Source organism: Erpetoichthys calabaricus, chromosome 12 (assembly GCF_900747795.2).
Source record: "Erpetoichthys calabaricus chromosome 12, fErpCal1.3, whole genome shotgun sequence".
Lineage (NCBI taxonomy): Eukaryota > Metazoa > Chordata > Cladistia > Polypteriformes > Polypteridae > Erpetoichthys > Erpetoichthys calabaricus.
The window spans coordinates 108,379,539-108,396,507 of record NC_041405.2 but is presented as its reverse complement, the minus strand read 5'-3'; the positions used below and the strand labels follow the sequence as shown (position 1 = coordinate 108,396,507).

At 39.5% G+C, this 16,969-nt stretch overlaps 1 protein-coding gene across 1 annotated transcript in view; it reads right to left on the bottom strand.

Moving 5' to 3' along the window:
* The window catches only part of LOC114662488 (endothelin receptor type B-like), a 46,137-nt gene extending 40,007 nt beyond the window's left edge, over positions 1 to 6,130 (bottom strand). Inside the window, exon 1 of the mRNA XM_028815980.2 lies at positions 5,618 to 6,130. Coding sequence (XP_028671813.2) covers positions 5,618 to 5,836 — 219 coding nt within the window. The 5' untranslated portion in view covers positions 5,837 to 6,130. The remainder of the gene's footprint in view (positions 1 to 5,617) is intronic.
* Between the last annotated feature and the right edge of the window lie 10,839 nt (positions 6,131 to 16,969).

The window sequence follows — 16,969 nt, the reverse complement described above, 5'->3', positions numbered from 1 at the left end:
AACTACCCCAAATTGCTAAGACGACAGAATGACCAAGCTCATATCTGATATTGTACGTTTTATATAACTCAAACTTGCATGTAACATCTTTAACTATTGTGTTATAATTATTTTTGTCATGTCACATTACTATCAAACTTCCTAATCTATATCATTATGCCTTGTGCCAATTCTTTAAAAAGTAAAAGTTTTGCAAAATTTGTTTATTTTTTTTTTTTTGCCATTGGAGTGTCACTGGGAGCTAAAGTAAGTTCTTTCAGTTTCAGACTCATATATATTGAGAAAATGTAAAATGGCAACTTTGTGATGTGGGAGAACCAGGAGTACCTGAGCAAGCTCACACAAGTACAGGAAAAATGTGTTGTTTAGTTAAGTTCTGTATTTAAAATACTGGTCTCATGTGGTACTGCACTTCAATTAAATATGTTAATGATCCTTTTATTGGTCATTATCAGATGATGTAATCAGTACTAACTGGTAAAAAGAAGTATGGCTGTGTTTATTCTCTCAATCCTGATCCACCTGTTTTTTTGTTCAATTCACTCAAAGCATCATTGGGATGTTGAACATTCTTTATGTGTCTATTTATTGTGGGGCACAATATTTCTTGTATTCAAGTAGTGTAAGTTTTATATTTAGAGTCGTCAGTATGGTTCTGACATGTGCTGCATTCTCTCTAACATAAGAGGAACCGTCAGCAGCAGTAATATTCATCTCCTTTGTGTATTAAATTTGTTTGCTGTAGATGAATACTTAGATATTGTTTTCTGTTTCAATTTTACTTTTCCCAATTGCTACCTTAAACAAATTAAGCACACATTTCTGGTGAGGCAAAAAGGGAAATGAGTTTAAGATGCCTGTCAAATTATACACAAAGGTATAAAGCAAACAGAACAGAGAACATGTAAACAGCACATAGACGGAGTCCGGGCTGCAATCAAACCCACGTCCTTGGAGGTATAAAGCAGCAGCAGTAGCCATTGCACCACTGCTGCACTACTTCATCAGTTCTAAAGTAAGAAAGCAGCCTGGTTTTAATTTTGTGAACAGCCACTCCAAGCATATTTACCTTTTTGAACCTGACATCCAATCTGTCACAATCTGTCTGACATCCGATCTGTGTCACAATTTTTCAATTTGGAGGTGATAGGCAGGCACGTTGTGAGATTTAACAGAGTAGACTGGCCTTGGACTTTTTTTGTAAGCATTTGTCAAAATATGCCATATTGTTTAGTCAAGCAAATTACCCCAGCTTCTATTTAAATCTGAAACCCCAGATGGGTGATTCTCTACAATGTTGTATGGTTTCAAGGACATGCAAAAAGTCTTTATGCAACTCCTTTATTCACTGAGCTCCATACCAAGTACAGAATTACAGTGTCATTACTACCACATATTGCCTTGCAACTGGTACACAAGCAGATTAAGTGTGTGTTTGATACGCACTTTACACCTAGGCAGGTATGCAGGCAGACATTGCAGCCTGGTGGTGTTAGACTTTAAATCACAAGACTTCATGTTTATCTCCACCACCCTGAGTGAATTACTTATCCAGCATGGGAGCAAATTGTAGGATAATATGTTGAAATTATTACAGCTGTGTTCATATAAAAGTACCATAGAACAGTATTCACTGTAGAAAGTTACTGCACAAAAATAAAGATGTTGGTTTCATTAATAAATAACGCTCACTGGGGCTTCTTATATATAATATATATATATTGTAGTGTGCGGCCGGGGACCCTTGCCCGGCCGGGACACCTCCATGCTGGGAGGACCAGGGAAGCAAGAGTGGCCGGTACGTTACCTCCCCCCCGGACGCTAGATGGCAACCCCCCTGGGCTGCAGTGGTGCCTCGGACTCCCGCAGGGCTTCATGGGAGTTGGAGTTTGGTGCAGCCCTGTTGGGATCCGCAGGCGCCGCCAGGGAGTGCTGCAGCTGGAGTTGCTGAGCCCTTATTGGCAGTCCTTTCTCCACACCCGGAAGTGCAGCTGGAAATGAAGTCATCAAGCACCTGGAGCACTTCCAAGTGCATTATAAAAAGAGCCAGCAGCCACTACTCCGGGAGCCAGAGTCAGGAGGAGGGAGACAACGCTGCTGGGAGGAGTGGAGGAAAGAAGAAGTTTGGATTTGTGTTTATTTGAGTCTGTGCTTGGGCTCATATAGTGCCTTTTGTCACTATATATATATATATATATATATATATATATATATAGTATTATACACATGGAAACTACCATCCTGGCTCTGTAGCGGTAATCAATACCTTCTTGGGGCAAGAGTTTTACAATCATACTAACAGTTTCTCCTTTCATCTGCAGCTCTGAGAACCCACCCAATTAAGTCAACTAAACCCAGCCAGAGCTGACACTGCCCCTTCTGGTTGGGGCTCTATTAAACCAAATGGTGCCAGAGAATGGCATCACACTTTGGACCTGAAACACGATGGAGCTCCTAAAAGGCATTTTGCAATTCCCTACACTGGGAAATTATTCTATTTTTATTCTGATTTTGTTGTTTCAAGTTATTAAACGGTGTGACCTGGTTGGTGCCCCATCATTCGTGATGACTCTACTCTTCTGTCTTGGTCTATACAGTGGAACCTCGGGTCACGACCATAATTCATTCCAAAACTCTGGTCGCAACCCGATTTGGTCGTGACCCGAAGTAATTTCCCTCATAGGATTGTATGTAAATACAATTAATCCGTTCCGGACTGTACGAGCTGTATGTAAATATATATACACTTGCTCACGCTCTCTCTCTCATGCTGTCTCTCGCTCACTTTCTCTCTCGCTTGCTCTCTCTCTCGCTCTTTCTCTCTCGCTCACTCTCTCTCTCTCTCTCTCTTGCTCTTTCTCTCTCGCTTGCGCTCTCTCTCTCTCTCTCTCGCTCACGCTCTTTCTCTCTTGCTCGCTCGCTTATGCTCTCTCACTCTCTCTCGCTCGCGCTCTCTCGCTCACTCTCATGCTGTCTCTCTCTCTTGCTCGCTGCACAGGAAATGCACAGGGAGAAACTGAACACGTGCGGAAATCATTGGCGTGTACGAACCGGAAGGGAAACTGGCTTGTTCATCACCTGAGTGTGTGGCCGTTAACAGATGCAAAAGGTTGGTCAACTTTTTGGTCATAACCCGATTTGTACGTGTTCAGAGACGTTCGTGTCCCGAGGTTACACTGTATATGCATTATATAATATATACATACTGTATATATATATATATATATATGTATATTTCTATGTATATTTATATGATGGGTAGCATTCAAGGGCCAGTATGCCCATTCATGCATTTGCAAGGTATGTTGAGAGTTGCAGTCCTATGGGGCAGCCCTGCTGGGTTCCTGCTTTCAGGGGTTTTCCGCCTAACCAGGAAGTGCTTCCTCCTATTCCAAGGTCCGGAGTAAACAGGGCCACCTCTGTCTACTCAGTAGTCAGTGTAAGCAGGAGGCAAATGAGACTGGAGAAACTTTTTGCTTGTTGTGCTGTCTAGAATAAAGGAAACTTAAACACTGTGGAGGTATTGTGGAAAATAAATGGCTTGTAGTTTAAACCAGGTTTGTGTTGTGTAGTTGAGTCTGGGGGTTTGTGTGGTGCAACACCCCATACAGGTGACTATATATATCTATATATAATGTGGCAGACGGCCAGGACCCATGCCCAGTCGGGACGCCCCTTTGACACTGGATCCATGGGGAGCAGTCATGGGATGTACACTATGTCCCCCGGAACCCTTGTTGGCAGTCCCCCTGGGTTGCACCAGGGCCAACAGTTTGGAACACCGGAGCTCATTCCTGTTGGGCTCCGAGGCCGCCTCCAGGGGGAGCTGCATGGCCTAATGAGCTCGTCCGGGCGGGAATGCAGCCACACCCGGATGTGTAGCCGGAAATAGGTCAACAAGCACCTGCAGCACTTCTAGGTGGGCTATAAAAGAGGCCGACAGTCACCACTCCGGGCACCAGAGTCGGAAGGAGGAGGACAAAGCTGCCTTGGAGGAGTGGAGGAGAGAGTGTTTTGTGGTGTGTTTTTTTTTTTCTTTTGTGTTTTTGAGGACTGTGTTGTGCCTGTGGGACCATGGGGAGGTCGTGCCCCACAGGTGAAGAAAATAAATCTTATTGTTCATTTATACATGCCTCCGTTGTTAGTCTGTGTCGGGTCGATGCCTATATAGCACCTTTGCCACCATATATATATATATATATATATATATATATATATATATATATATATATATATATATAATGTATATTTCCACATCCCAAAATGTGCATGTTAGTTTATTTGACAAATCTAAACTGGACTGTATGCAGGAGTGTGCCTTTGAGTCCTGTCTTGCACTCTAGGCTGCCAGAAACCCACTACCCTAAACTGAATAAATGAAGGCACCCATTGTGGTGTAACGGTGGCAAGTGCTGCCGCCTCACACTTCCAGGGACCTCGATTTGATTCCTTTGCTGTCACAGTTGTTCTGCTGCTTGTTCATTTTATGATGTCACTTGCTGTCACAATTTTGTGATTTTTCCATTTTTCGCTGAGGTGGTACTTTTTTAAATTTTTACTTTATTTTTAATTGACCTGGAGTGTACATGTAATGTTGTCTGTGGTGGTCAAACATCTCATTCAGGTTCCTACTGTGTGCTCAGTATTACTAGGATAGGCTGCAGCTCCCCAGAATGGATCACATAACCCTTACAAGAAAGCAACTAAATGGACGGACAATTAATTTCATAACATGAGTAGTGGAATTACAGGGAAGCTGGAAGTGAAGAAAACCAAAAGGCATTGTGGCTCTGCAAAATGAGGAGTTTATGACCTTGAGCAGAGATAAATGAAAACACAAAGAAACTGGTGGCACAGCTACAACACAATGACCAAAATCCAATCAGAATAAAAAAGAATGTTTAAGTGAGGTTTAAATAACCTCCACGGATCTGTTGAGTGAAGTGTGCTGAAAGGTAAAGTGATTAATTATCACAAGCAGACTATGTGAATCCCAGTCTTCCCCAGGATAGGCTCATAGATGCTATCAAATACATGTGAACATTTGTGAATTTGGCTCCCGTGATAAAAGCCAGAACCCCTGAGCAAACATCACATTATTCTGCAGCTCCTAAAATTATTTCACTCAGTTTGCCATGATTCTCCTTTATCCTACACTGTCACTCCTTGGTAAAAAGCCTCACTCTTAAGTCACTTCATTCATACAGTATATAGTTTGATCCCTCATACATGGAGAGTGTTTTTTGTTTTTTTTTCATGTTGTATTTTGAGTGGATTTATTCAGTGTTTGTAGCAAGTATTCCGTACAGAGTTAAGATTCTTACTTTAGGGGTTATGCCATATTTCCTCTACAGCTTTAAACAGTCATGTATCCATTCATTTAGCTGATCTGTTATATCACAGTCAGGGTTTGGAAGGATTAAAGCTAATGCATCAAGCAGTAGTTCACCTTACACTCCTTGTTAAGGTGTTCCTGATGGAAGACGCTATATATAACAAACTGACTGAATTACTGAAAATGAGTGCATAAACACACATTCACTCTGTACTAATTATTTGACATATTTTTGCCCTGTCACTTTCTTTACCATTGAAACTGCTTAGACCATTCACCTACCTTGAAGATGTTGATGGGAATTGCAATGAGAATGTACAGCAGGTCTCCCAGGGCCAAGCTGGCAATGAGCACATTGGGTCCATTGCGCATGCTTTTGTTTTTGTAGATGATCCTCAAAAGCGTTGAATTCCCTATAATCCCCATGACAAATATTAGACAGGACACCACAGTATTGACATACTTGAAAGCATGCTTGATCTCCGTAGGCTTCTGGCACATTGGTGGGAAGGGAAGCTTGGGAAGGTTTGCCTTGAGTCCAACATCAGAGACATTCCAGGTTGAACCCTGCCCAGAAGTCTCTCCTGGCTGGCTCGCTGAGGCCCTGGTACATCAAATCCTGTCTCCTCAATCAATGTGCCAGCCTTTGTGTCACGTTGTGTGCGAAATGCAATGGTGGGAATGATAACAAGAACAAAAAGGAGAGCCGCTTTATTCATGCCTTTTGAGGGATGGAACTGTAATCAAATCCACAAATCAATCTTGTGGCAGCACCTTGAGCTTGATCTTTCAGGAAATGCTAGAAAACAGAAACATAAAAGATGTTTGGCATACAAATATTGTAAAAGATCAAATCTGTTATTTCACTGTAAAGAAAAAAATGGTGCTGTGCAGCTGTTGGATTTAACTTGGGCATTTATTGTCTACTCTCCTGCAGTATTCAAAGCGTGTGGACCCCTGGGATGTCCCTGCCTCCTTTTCTACTGCATGTCCCTCCAGGGTGCCATGTGTCAACTTATACTGTAAAATATTAATTCTGATCCAATGGTAAAGACTTGCTGCGATAATCAATAGACCCAGTGTGGGAATGCCCAGGAATGTGTTCAGTGATTGATTTACACCCCATCCAGTTTTCTGGTCATCACTGCCAGGTCACTCTCTGGTTTTTATAACTCTGATTACATAAGGTTACATCCACATATATTCAGACATACTTAATCCAATTTGGGGCATTCGTAGACCAAAGCCTATCCTGGTAAGGCTGGAAATATCCCTGAACAGGGTGCCAGTCATTTACAGTGCACATTAATACACACACAGACACACACACACACGCACACTCACTCTCACTAGAGCCAATATTCAAGTTGTTGATTAACCTAACCAGCATATCTTTGGTGATATGAAAGGAAAACTGGAGGACCCTTACAAACATGGGGAAAATGTGCTAACTGTGCACTGAGCATGGGATTCCAAACAAAGACGTTGGATTTGTGAGGCGGCAACAGCAGCATTAACCACTGTGCCACACTCAGGAGAGTTAAGACCATGTCATATTTCGTGACTATTTCAGTCACAGCATTCATTTACATAGTCTTACTGAGTTGGAGGCAGTCAGTGACACACTCCTATGAATTCAGTTGCATAATATGACATACCCATTGATTCACTCCAACTAGTCCATGATCCGTTCCGACAAAATCAGGAAGGTTTCATTTTGTTTGTAGTCAGGCTTGTGTGAAAAACAGCTGACAGCCAATGAATACTCACCTAAACGTACAATGCACAGAATGCAGCAACAAGGAAAAGGGTCCTCAAAAAGAGAAGAGGCGCTTATCTGTCTTATGTCTCATGTTTTAGGTACCACGACAGAAAGGAAAAAGAACAAAAGGTTTTGAGATTGTGACTGAACTCTCAGTACCTGTTAACCATTTGTACTTTACCCGGCATCCATCAAACCTTTGTCAGCACTCTATTGGGTATCACAAAAAGGAGTGAGCAAGACTGTGGTGGAAGGTTGGCACACGGTCAGTAAATTAGACATGCCCAACGATATTTCAGTTATTTACATTGATATGGTCTGGTGACAAGATCAGCAACTGCAGTCAGCCAGTCTGACATACACAAAGACTTTTAGACAATGGGTTGAAATATTAAAATTGTTTTCACACAGATGTTGAGTACTCAGTGAAAATGTTGATCCCTTCTGATTTCTTTCAAGCACCACTTCATCAAAAGGGCTGGACAACCATATGACGCAGTGATCAGTATGGGTCCACAGTGTGCAGTGGTGAAGCTAGACAAAATACTATGATAAGCTGGTGTCCCATGGAGGGTGGTCTGTGATTATCTCATATTCATTGTGGGAAAAATTACAAATGGAACAGAATATTCAAACAATAGATTGTGTGTAATAATTCAAACATTGAACTCAATCTCAATGGTTTTTCAAAGCAAAACAGAAGGCAGTACCAAAATCAAAATATTGCACTAATGACTAGACTCTCACAAAATGTTTTAATTCCTACAGCACTAGTTTATTTCATTATCCCTAGCAGCTTATCACACAAACAGGAGCTTTTGTTCTGTCACTGGTGGCAAGCACAGTGGTGTATACATTTCACTATTCAGACATTGATTAAGGTGGTGTCCTTTACAAAGTCTATTGCATACTGATATTAAATTTATAGGGAAAAATTTTTTAGGGGTACCTGATTCTCATTATATAGTATATAGAGGGAGACCGATATAGAGAGCTTGGGGGAGATTAAAAGACCTCCTGGCTGGTAGAGGTTAGCACAGGCTTTGAGTACAGACAATGGACATCCTTTTTCAGAGGTCAAGAGCTGCACTAGAGAAGTCGGTCTTCTAAGAGAACTAATGTATCGGAGTGCAAGGGAACTAGAAGCCCCTAGGGGGACTGCTACTCAGCATCCCTTTTTGCGAAAGTAAGCCGTCTTGAGAGGAAATCAAACATGAGGCTGGAAGAAGGGCCAGCATAATGAAAAGAGAGATAGAAGGTGACTGTTTGCGAGTGCTTTTTGGCACTTTGAAGTGTATTAATGGGCAAGCCACTCTATGTGGCTCTCTGATTGATGCACACCTAATAGGAAGACAAAGGGTAGATGGAGGATGTATTGTTTTGTTCTGTTTAATGGCTATTTTATTTTATCCCTCTCTCCTGTGCTTTTAAATCTATATGTCATATATAAAGCTACAGGTCCTTGAAAGACTCACTCACTGACATGAAATCCTTGGCTACTTGCGGACAAACCAAAGAAAAACAGGTTTCAGTAATGGATAGATATCATGGCTCTAAGACTCAGAAAAGGCCAAACCTTGATGAAAACTTTATTTCTTCTTCTTCTTTCAGCTGCTGCCATTAGGGGTTGCCACAGCAGATCATCTTCTTCTATATATTTCTGTCCTCTGCATCTTGCTCAACATCCATCACCTCCATGTCCTATCTCACCACATCCATAAACCTTCTCTTAGGTCTTCCTCTTTTTCTCTTCCCTGACAGCTCTATCTTTAACATCCTTCTCCCAATATTCTCAACATCTCTCCTCTGCACATGTCCAAACCAACGCAATCTCGCCTCTCTGACTTTGTCTCCCAACTGTCCAACTTGAGCTGACACTCTAATGTACTCATTTCTAATCCATTCCATCCTTGTCACACCCAATGCAAATCTTAGCATCTTTAACTCTGTTACCTCCAGATCTGTCTCCTGCCTTCTGGTCAGTGCCACCATCTCCAACCGATATAACAAAGCTGGTCTCATTACTGTCCTGTTGATCTTCCCTTTCACATTTGCTGATACCCGTCTATCACAAGTTACTCCTGACACTCTTCTCCACCCATTCCACCCTACCTGCACTCTTTTTCACCTCTCTTCTACAATCCCTATTACTCTCTACTGTTGATCCAAAGTATTTAAACTCATCCACCATTGCCAACTCTACTCCTTGCATCCTCACCATTCCACTGACCTCCCTCTCATTTACACACATGTATTCTGTCTTGTTCCTACTGACCTTCATTCCTCTCCTCTCTAGAGTATATCTCCACCTCTCCAGGTTCTCCTCAACCCGCTCCCTACTCTCGCTGAAGATCACAATGTCATCAGCAAACATCATAGTCCACGGGGACTCCTGTCTAATCTCTGTCTGCAAAAAAATCAGATAAAAATGTGTTGAAGTTTTATATTTAATAGTTGGAAATGATCTTAGTGTCCTTCTATGTTGGTTGTAGAATAGCAAAGATGGCGGCATGTCCTGCTGCAAGTTGCTGGCATTGTGGTTCGAGCCCCAACTATATTCTTTTTTTTTGTCTTCTTTATTAGTGACCATGTTTCATTGCTCCTGCCCAATTTTTTAGTTGGGTGTTATCACTCCAGATCATAAGTATGTCATTACTATTCTATACATTTCTCTGTTCCTATAGGTACTGTCATGACAACTGTTGCATCCATTCCATTAGAAAAAAATAAATGGAGGTAGAATGCAAGCCTTTATTTCTAATAGCTCTTAATAAACATACATTTTTTCTATATTTTGGCTTCCAGTAGTTTATTCTGGTAGGAGGGAAGTTACAAGAGCACTCCATCCTAAAAACAGTAAAGTTAAGCTAGATAAGATGGGGAAATGGTGGCCAAGCCATTCTGAGTCAAATTGTAATGGCATGGTACACAAAGGCAAAAACGTGGAAACCAATTAACTCTTTCACAAACACCAACCAAACCATTGAGTAAGAAACATAAGGTCATAAAGTTATACAGTCAATATTGTCACATGTGCAGATTAACCACTGCCTATTGTCCGTTATTCATTATTCACTGTAGTAGTCAAAAATCATTCCAAATTAGATATGGAAAAATGTATTCTCAAGTAAAATGTGAACACGCCAAAACATTGACACTAATGTGGCTGAGCAGGGATGATGATGGTGTGTAATATACAGTATCATTGTAATTTATATATGAACTCTGAAAAACATTGTATGCAGCATTTTGGATTCCTAAGCGAAGTAAATATTGGTGCACACTGCAAGAACATCAAAACATGTTACCATACGAGCTGTCCTATTTTGTGCATGTGTTGTCTACCTACTGTTACCATTTGCTGCCAATTTCTCCTACCACTATTGTTAAGTGTAGTAATAACAATGTGTTCCCAGAATTAATATTTTCTAACTACCTGAGGAAAATGAATTCTGTGAACTGTGATCATACACTGTAAAAATGGGCTGAACATGAATGCCTGACAAAGCATACAGTATGTGTAGAAAAACAGGACAGTTCTGACAAGCTCAGCGTGGTGATGTACCTTGACGTTCTTGCAGTGATCACTAATGACGAAATCCATTGAATTGCACAAAAGTTTTTGGGATATAAATGAATGCCTGACAAAGCATATGAGAAAGAAGTGTGAATAAATGGCCTACAACTGTATAACCAAAACATGTTATGATATTTTTGATCCTGAGGGTTGTAATTGATTTTGCATTCTGTTTTGGAACAGATGCATCCCGCAATGTGAACGCTGTTAAAAAAGTCAAGCATAAAACCAATTTGTGATGGGTTGTAGATAGATAGATAGATAGATAGATAGATAGATAGATAGATAGATAGATAGATAGATAGATAGATAGATAGATAGATAGATAGATAGATAGATAGATACGTACTGTATGTTTAAGCAAGTCTGTTAGGCCAAATGGGCTATTCTTGTCAAGACTATTCTAATGTTCTAGCACATGCAAAACAAAGAATGACAGCTCCAGCTCCCATAACAGTTCCTACTGATTGTCACTTAGCCATTCACTTACTAATTCAATGTACACAGGAGACATGATGATGTTATGCTATGCGTTTCTTCCTTTGCTCCTCTCTCTTGTTTTCATATATTTAATAAATGAACATTTTTTTCTGTACTTTAGCCTCCTTGCAGACACTATGGCAATTTTTGTACTTATTATTTATGACACTGTATCTTTCTACTTTGTTCTTTTCATGTGTGTATCTGGTTGGAATTTTGAGAGTAATGAGAGATGGTTGTAGATTTGCATCACAATCTGTATACAACCCAGTTCCAGATATGCTCTAAACTTTTTATGGAAAATAAAAAGGAACCGAAACAGATTACACAGGTTGCTCTTATTACATAACTACCAAATATCATTTCTAGTCAAGCTGATTATTATGTTTTTATTTTATACAGATGAAATGAGAAGTCAAGCAAAATGACACCTTTCATTGGCTAACTAAAAAGATTACAATATATTAGTTAGTTTACTTAGCCAATGAAAAGTCTCATTTTGCTTGACTTCTCATTACATCCATATTGGCTAACACGGCGCAACACCCTAGTACTATTTTATACAGAATAATTAAATGAGCTTATAAGTCAGTATAACATCATAATTCAGGAAAATTGAGTCCAAGTGCTTCAGTTGAGAGCTGCCATTTGAAAATGTGCTCAATCTGAGGCTAAACTTTTTGAACCAGGTAGCTTACTGCTGACCACTTTCAGCCACCAACACATCCAAAACACAATAAAAAAGACAAAGCAAACATTCATGTAAAGAAGCCAACCAGTTATACAAATATTTTCTATGTACAATTTTGTTAATAACATATAAATGTATTTTCTTTCAACACATACTTGATTTTGAAACATTCCTTGAAACGAATACAGTCAGCTCAGTCAACTCTGTTTGTTGTGCAATCACTGATCACACAAACACTATGAATCACCAATGAAGAAAACAGCCTAAAACAAGACTGATCTGGTTCTGTTATCAGCGTGTCCCCGTCTCTATGTGATCTTCAGGAAGTCACTTATCTCCTTAGCCACTGTCCTTCAGAGCAAATGTAAAAAAAAAAAAAAAGAAAAGTTCCTGCAGGTCATTAATCGTTTGAGTTTAGGCAGAATCCTGATGGCTGTAATTGATTTAGCATTCTGTTTTGGAAGAGACGCATCCCGCAATGTGAACGCTATTAAAAAAGTCAATTTGTGATGGGCTATAGCATTTCAACAAGTACAGCCTTCCTGATGCGCAAGCCCAACATTTTCTACTTCACACTTTACTGAATATGCTTATTTTAAGTTTGAATACCCAATGTCAAGTTTACTGTACTTGCAAACTGAAATGGTTAGCCAAGTTGGAAATGAGTAAAATATTCATTTTTTAAACATCCTGTAAAGCTTGCTTAGACTGAGTTGGGATTACAAACCACTTTATGATATCAGTTAAAGGGTCTTTTCAGGGTGCCATTTCAAAAGTGATTAACATAATCCCTTTAAGAGCATTTTAACTGCTAAGGTCACTTGTCTGCGTACTACTGAAGCTCTCCTAAAGCTTTTATAACTGTGTCGGGGCCAACAACTGGATCACTACACAAAAGGGGTTTTCACTACCATTTACTTTGCTTGAAAAAAGTCGAGTTTAGTCTTTTGACCTTACTACATGTATGTATTTATTACAATTAATTAATTGTTTATATATAGTTTGTGGTATTCTGATTCAGGATTTGTTCCTGTTTTTATCTGTTGTTGACGGCATAGGTGTCTTTACAAAAAACATGGATAAATAATTCTGCATACATTTTTTCAATAATAACATTTATGCACCAGTTAGTAATAACCAAGCCAAATGTGTGTAAACATCTGAATGTCTCATTGTTTCTTTATGTTGTACATACTCATTGCTGGAAATAACTCCACAAAACAAATGGGCTTCTTTCTATTCTCTGCCTCTGTGTGTTAGTCTGTTTTTCTCACGCTCGCATCATGGGACTCGCTTAGTGATACTTCATTCCAAGCCGCAGAGAAGGATAACAAGCTTTTCATTAAAATCAACACACAACTCATTTAATGCACTTTCTTGTCTGGACAGCCGAAGGGTAGAAGCTGTTGCAAAAGCTGGCAGAAGTGTTTTGGATGCTACAGGAGCTTTCTGCCACATGGAAGTGGGACATAGAGACTGTGGGATGGGTGGGAGTGGTCCTGCACAATGGTGGGGGCTTTGCAGATGCAACACTTTATTAAGATGTCTTTGATGAAGGGCAGAGATGTCCCAATGATCTTTTCTGATGACCTTATGGTCAGAGACGTTGCAGTTCCCAAACCAGACAGTGCTGCAGCAGGTCAGAATGCCGGTAGAATGTGTTGAGAATGGAGGAGGTAGACTTGACTTCTTCAGCCGCCAAAGAAGAGAAGACCATGCACTGTAATAGACAGGAATCCATTCAGGTGTAGGTTCCTGTCTTACACCAAAATGCTTCACTGGTAGACTTCAGTCTAAGAAGAAGATTCAGAAAAGGTATGGAACAAATGGGTGACACAATCTCCTTCACAATGACAATATGTTTGCTCTGGGCATACTGCTCATGCTACTGCTAGCATCTTGTAGTATGATGTTATAAATATTGACTTGTTAAAATTGCTGGTGAAGTGGCATTTTGCTGAAATACAACTGTAAAGTAGAGGGATTCAAGAACTGGCTGAAGCTTTTTATATACCAAAAGAGAAATTTACGTACATTTCACAGATATTAATAACTAAATGCTCTAAATAATAAAAAACACCAACATACAGAAAACAGAACATAGTCTGGCTGCAATTTCCCACTTCCTCTTCTCTACTTATTATAGGATCTGTTACCCATCATTCCTAACGCTTGGAGACAAGTTAACCGCAGTCATGTAACATCCTATCAAATTCACAAAACTATTAGTTGTATGAATTTCAGATCAGAAACTCTGCGGCCTTTTGGATCCTTGGACTGAATTCTGCAATGGTTCACTCAGTGTAGTTTGCATGTTCACCCATGTTTATGTGGTTTTCCTCTGGGCATTCCAATTTTCTTCCCACAACCCAAAGACATGAGTGCTAATTTGGGCACCAAGTGAAAACTGGTGGTATCTTTGTGTGTGTGGGTATGTGAGCCTACCCTGCAATAGATAGATAGATAGATAGATAGATAGATAGATAGATAGATAGATAGATAGATAGATAGATAGATAGATAGATAGATAGATAGATAGATAGATAGATAGATACTTTATTAATCCCAGGGGGAAATTCACATATTCCAGCAGCAAAAATATTAAATTAAAGAGTAATAAAAAATGCAGATAAAAAAACAGACAATAACTTGAATAATGTTCAATGTTTACCCCCTCTGGTGGAATTGAAGAGTCGCATAGTTTGGGGGAGGAATGATCTTCTCAGTCTGTCAGTGGAGCAGGACAGTGACAGCAGTCTGTCACTGAAACTGCTCCTCTGTCTGGAGATGACACTGTTTAATGGATGTAGTGGATTCTCCATAATTGATAGGAGCCTGCTGAGTGCCCGTTGCTCTGCTACGGATGTCAGACCGTCCAGCTCTATGCCAGCAATAGAGCCTGCCTTCCTCACCAGTTTGTCCAGGCGTGAGGCATCCTTCTTCTTAATGCTGCCTCCCCAGCACACCACTGCGTAGAAGAGGGCACTCGCCACAACCATCTGATAGAACATCTGCAGCATCTTACTGCAGATGTTGAAGGATGCCAGTCTTCTAAGGAAGTACAGGCGGCTCTGTCCTTTCTTGCACAGAGAATCAGTATTGGCAGTCCAGTCTAATTTATCGTCCAATAGACTGGTGTCCTGTCCAGAGTTTGTTACTGTCTTTTGCTGCCAGTTTGTGACCCTGAATTACAGTAAATGAAGGTGATGTATATGTGGCCGGCTGGCTGGAAGTTTCCTATCTTGATGTTACCTTTGGTCTCAAATTACCTAACTCAAATGGAAAAGAAAACTCAGAGCTGCCACAAAAAATATAAAGTATGCTTTCCTAAGACAAGACTGAAACGTCAAGAAGAGACCACAAGTGAAGCAATATAATGAGAACCAGACCACTAAATATGTTTAATATAAGAAGAGAGAGCACTTTAAGAAAATGACTATATAAAGCATAGCAAATAAACAATCGTGATTTGCTTTCTGAAGAATAGCAAGAGTTTGAAGTATTAACACGGTATAAAATAACATAGACTTTCAATTTGAATTTATTTAACTGCAAAGAAGTAACAACTCATCTTTCTAAAAATCTCAGTTTCTGTGTATATTAGACTTACAAGTGGAAACCAAAATATTTAGAAATGAATGTCCTTGGACTGGCGCCCTGTCCAGGGTTTGTTTCCGCTTGGCACTCAGTGATGGACAACAGCTCCCTGCAAGTCTAATCTGTATGAGCAGGTTAGAAAAAGAGCAGAAAAATGTTTTCGGTAAAGACTTATGCATTATATAAATCATTCAAAACATCTACATTTATTACAAATGCATTGCATAAACCATTCAAGGAATGTACTTCTATTTGATGTACATTGTGTAAACCATTTACCCATTTAAATTAAACACGTGAAGCTCAGAATGGAAGCCTTAAACCTTTCATGACCAGTCAGTTACTTACACTGCTTATAAATTAAATTTTTACAAAGCCTTAAATGACAAAATAAAATCTGATAAGATAATGTTCAACATAAACTGTTTTTCTTTTAGAGAATTTAATACAGCATGCTACAAAAATTCTATCCAAGCAATGTAAAGAAAATAGGAAGTGTATATTGAAAAGTGACATACTGCTGCTTTACTACTCAATGCCCTCCAAGTTGATGCGTTTCATCACATCACATTTCTGATTTTCAGATAACTTCAAATACGTTATTCATCTGAGCCAGATGGTCTAGTTAAAATCCAAAGCATAACATGGAATAAAATGTTTAAAGAAAACATAAAATAAAAAATGCTGAGCCCTGAGGTAAAGCCTTCTTAGATGAAATCATTGTGAATTGGAAGCTGGATGCTTTCACTTTTGAAAGATTACATAAAGCATTGCTCAAAGTTGGATTTTATCAATGACAATTTAGACCAGTTACATTAAAGAGCAGGCTAATATATACATGGCAAAATGAAATATAAATGGAATATGTTCAATTGTTAAAAGCAAAAATCTACTTCAGTTGGCAAGGATTGTGCCTCGCAAAATACATTACATAGGTTGTTCAGTAATGCTGCCCAAAAACAACTTGTACAGACAAAAAAAAAATTTGTGAGAAAACAGATGTGTGTGGTCTAAAAATTGATAAGAAATGTTTCAAAGCAGGTGGGCTTATCTGTATTTATATTCTGTCAAAAAGCAAACAGCTGAGTTCACCCCGTCTTCACGCAGACTGGCAGCCTGGAAACACTTGATGTGCTTGTCACTCCAAATTGTCTGTCACACAACAGATAAAAGTGTAAAGCCAGATGAATTTATCTCAATAAACAGAATGATTGGAATTCACAGATGTTGATGCATAAACACAAATCAAGTTTTTTACTCTTGCCACGTATGTTCAGTTAGGTCTTTCATTACTCTCCACCAACAGTATTATAAAAAAGTACGAACAGATGGATGGATGGATGAAAGTACTCTCTATTTCTTAAGTAGGATTATTTTTTTAAACTTAAGTCAACAAAGAACGATTCTACCAGTTTTGCTTGTGGCACTTTTAAAAAGAGTAACTAAGCTTGCCTTATGTTTTTTGCCCTATTATCCAGTCAGAACATAAAGCCTCCTTTGTCACTGAGTCTGTTAAGCCCACTTTTA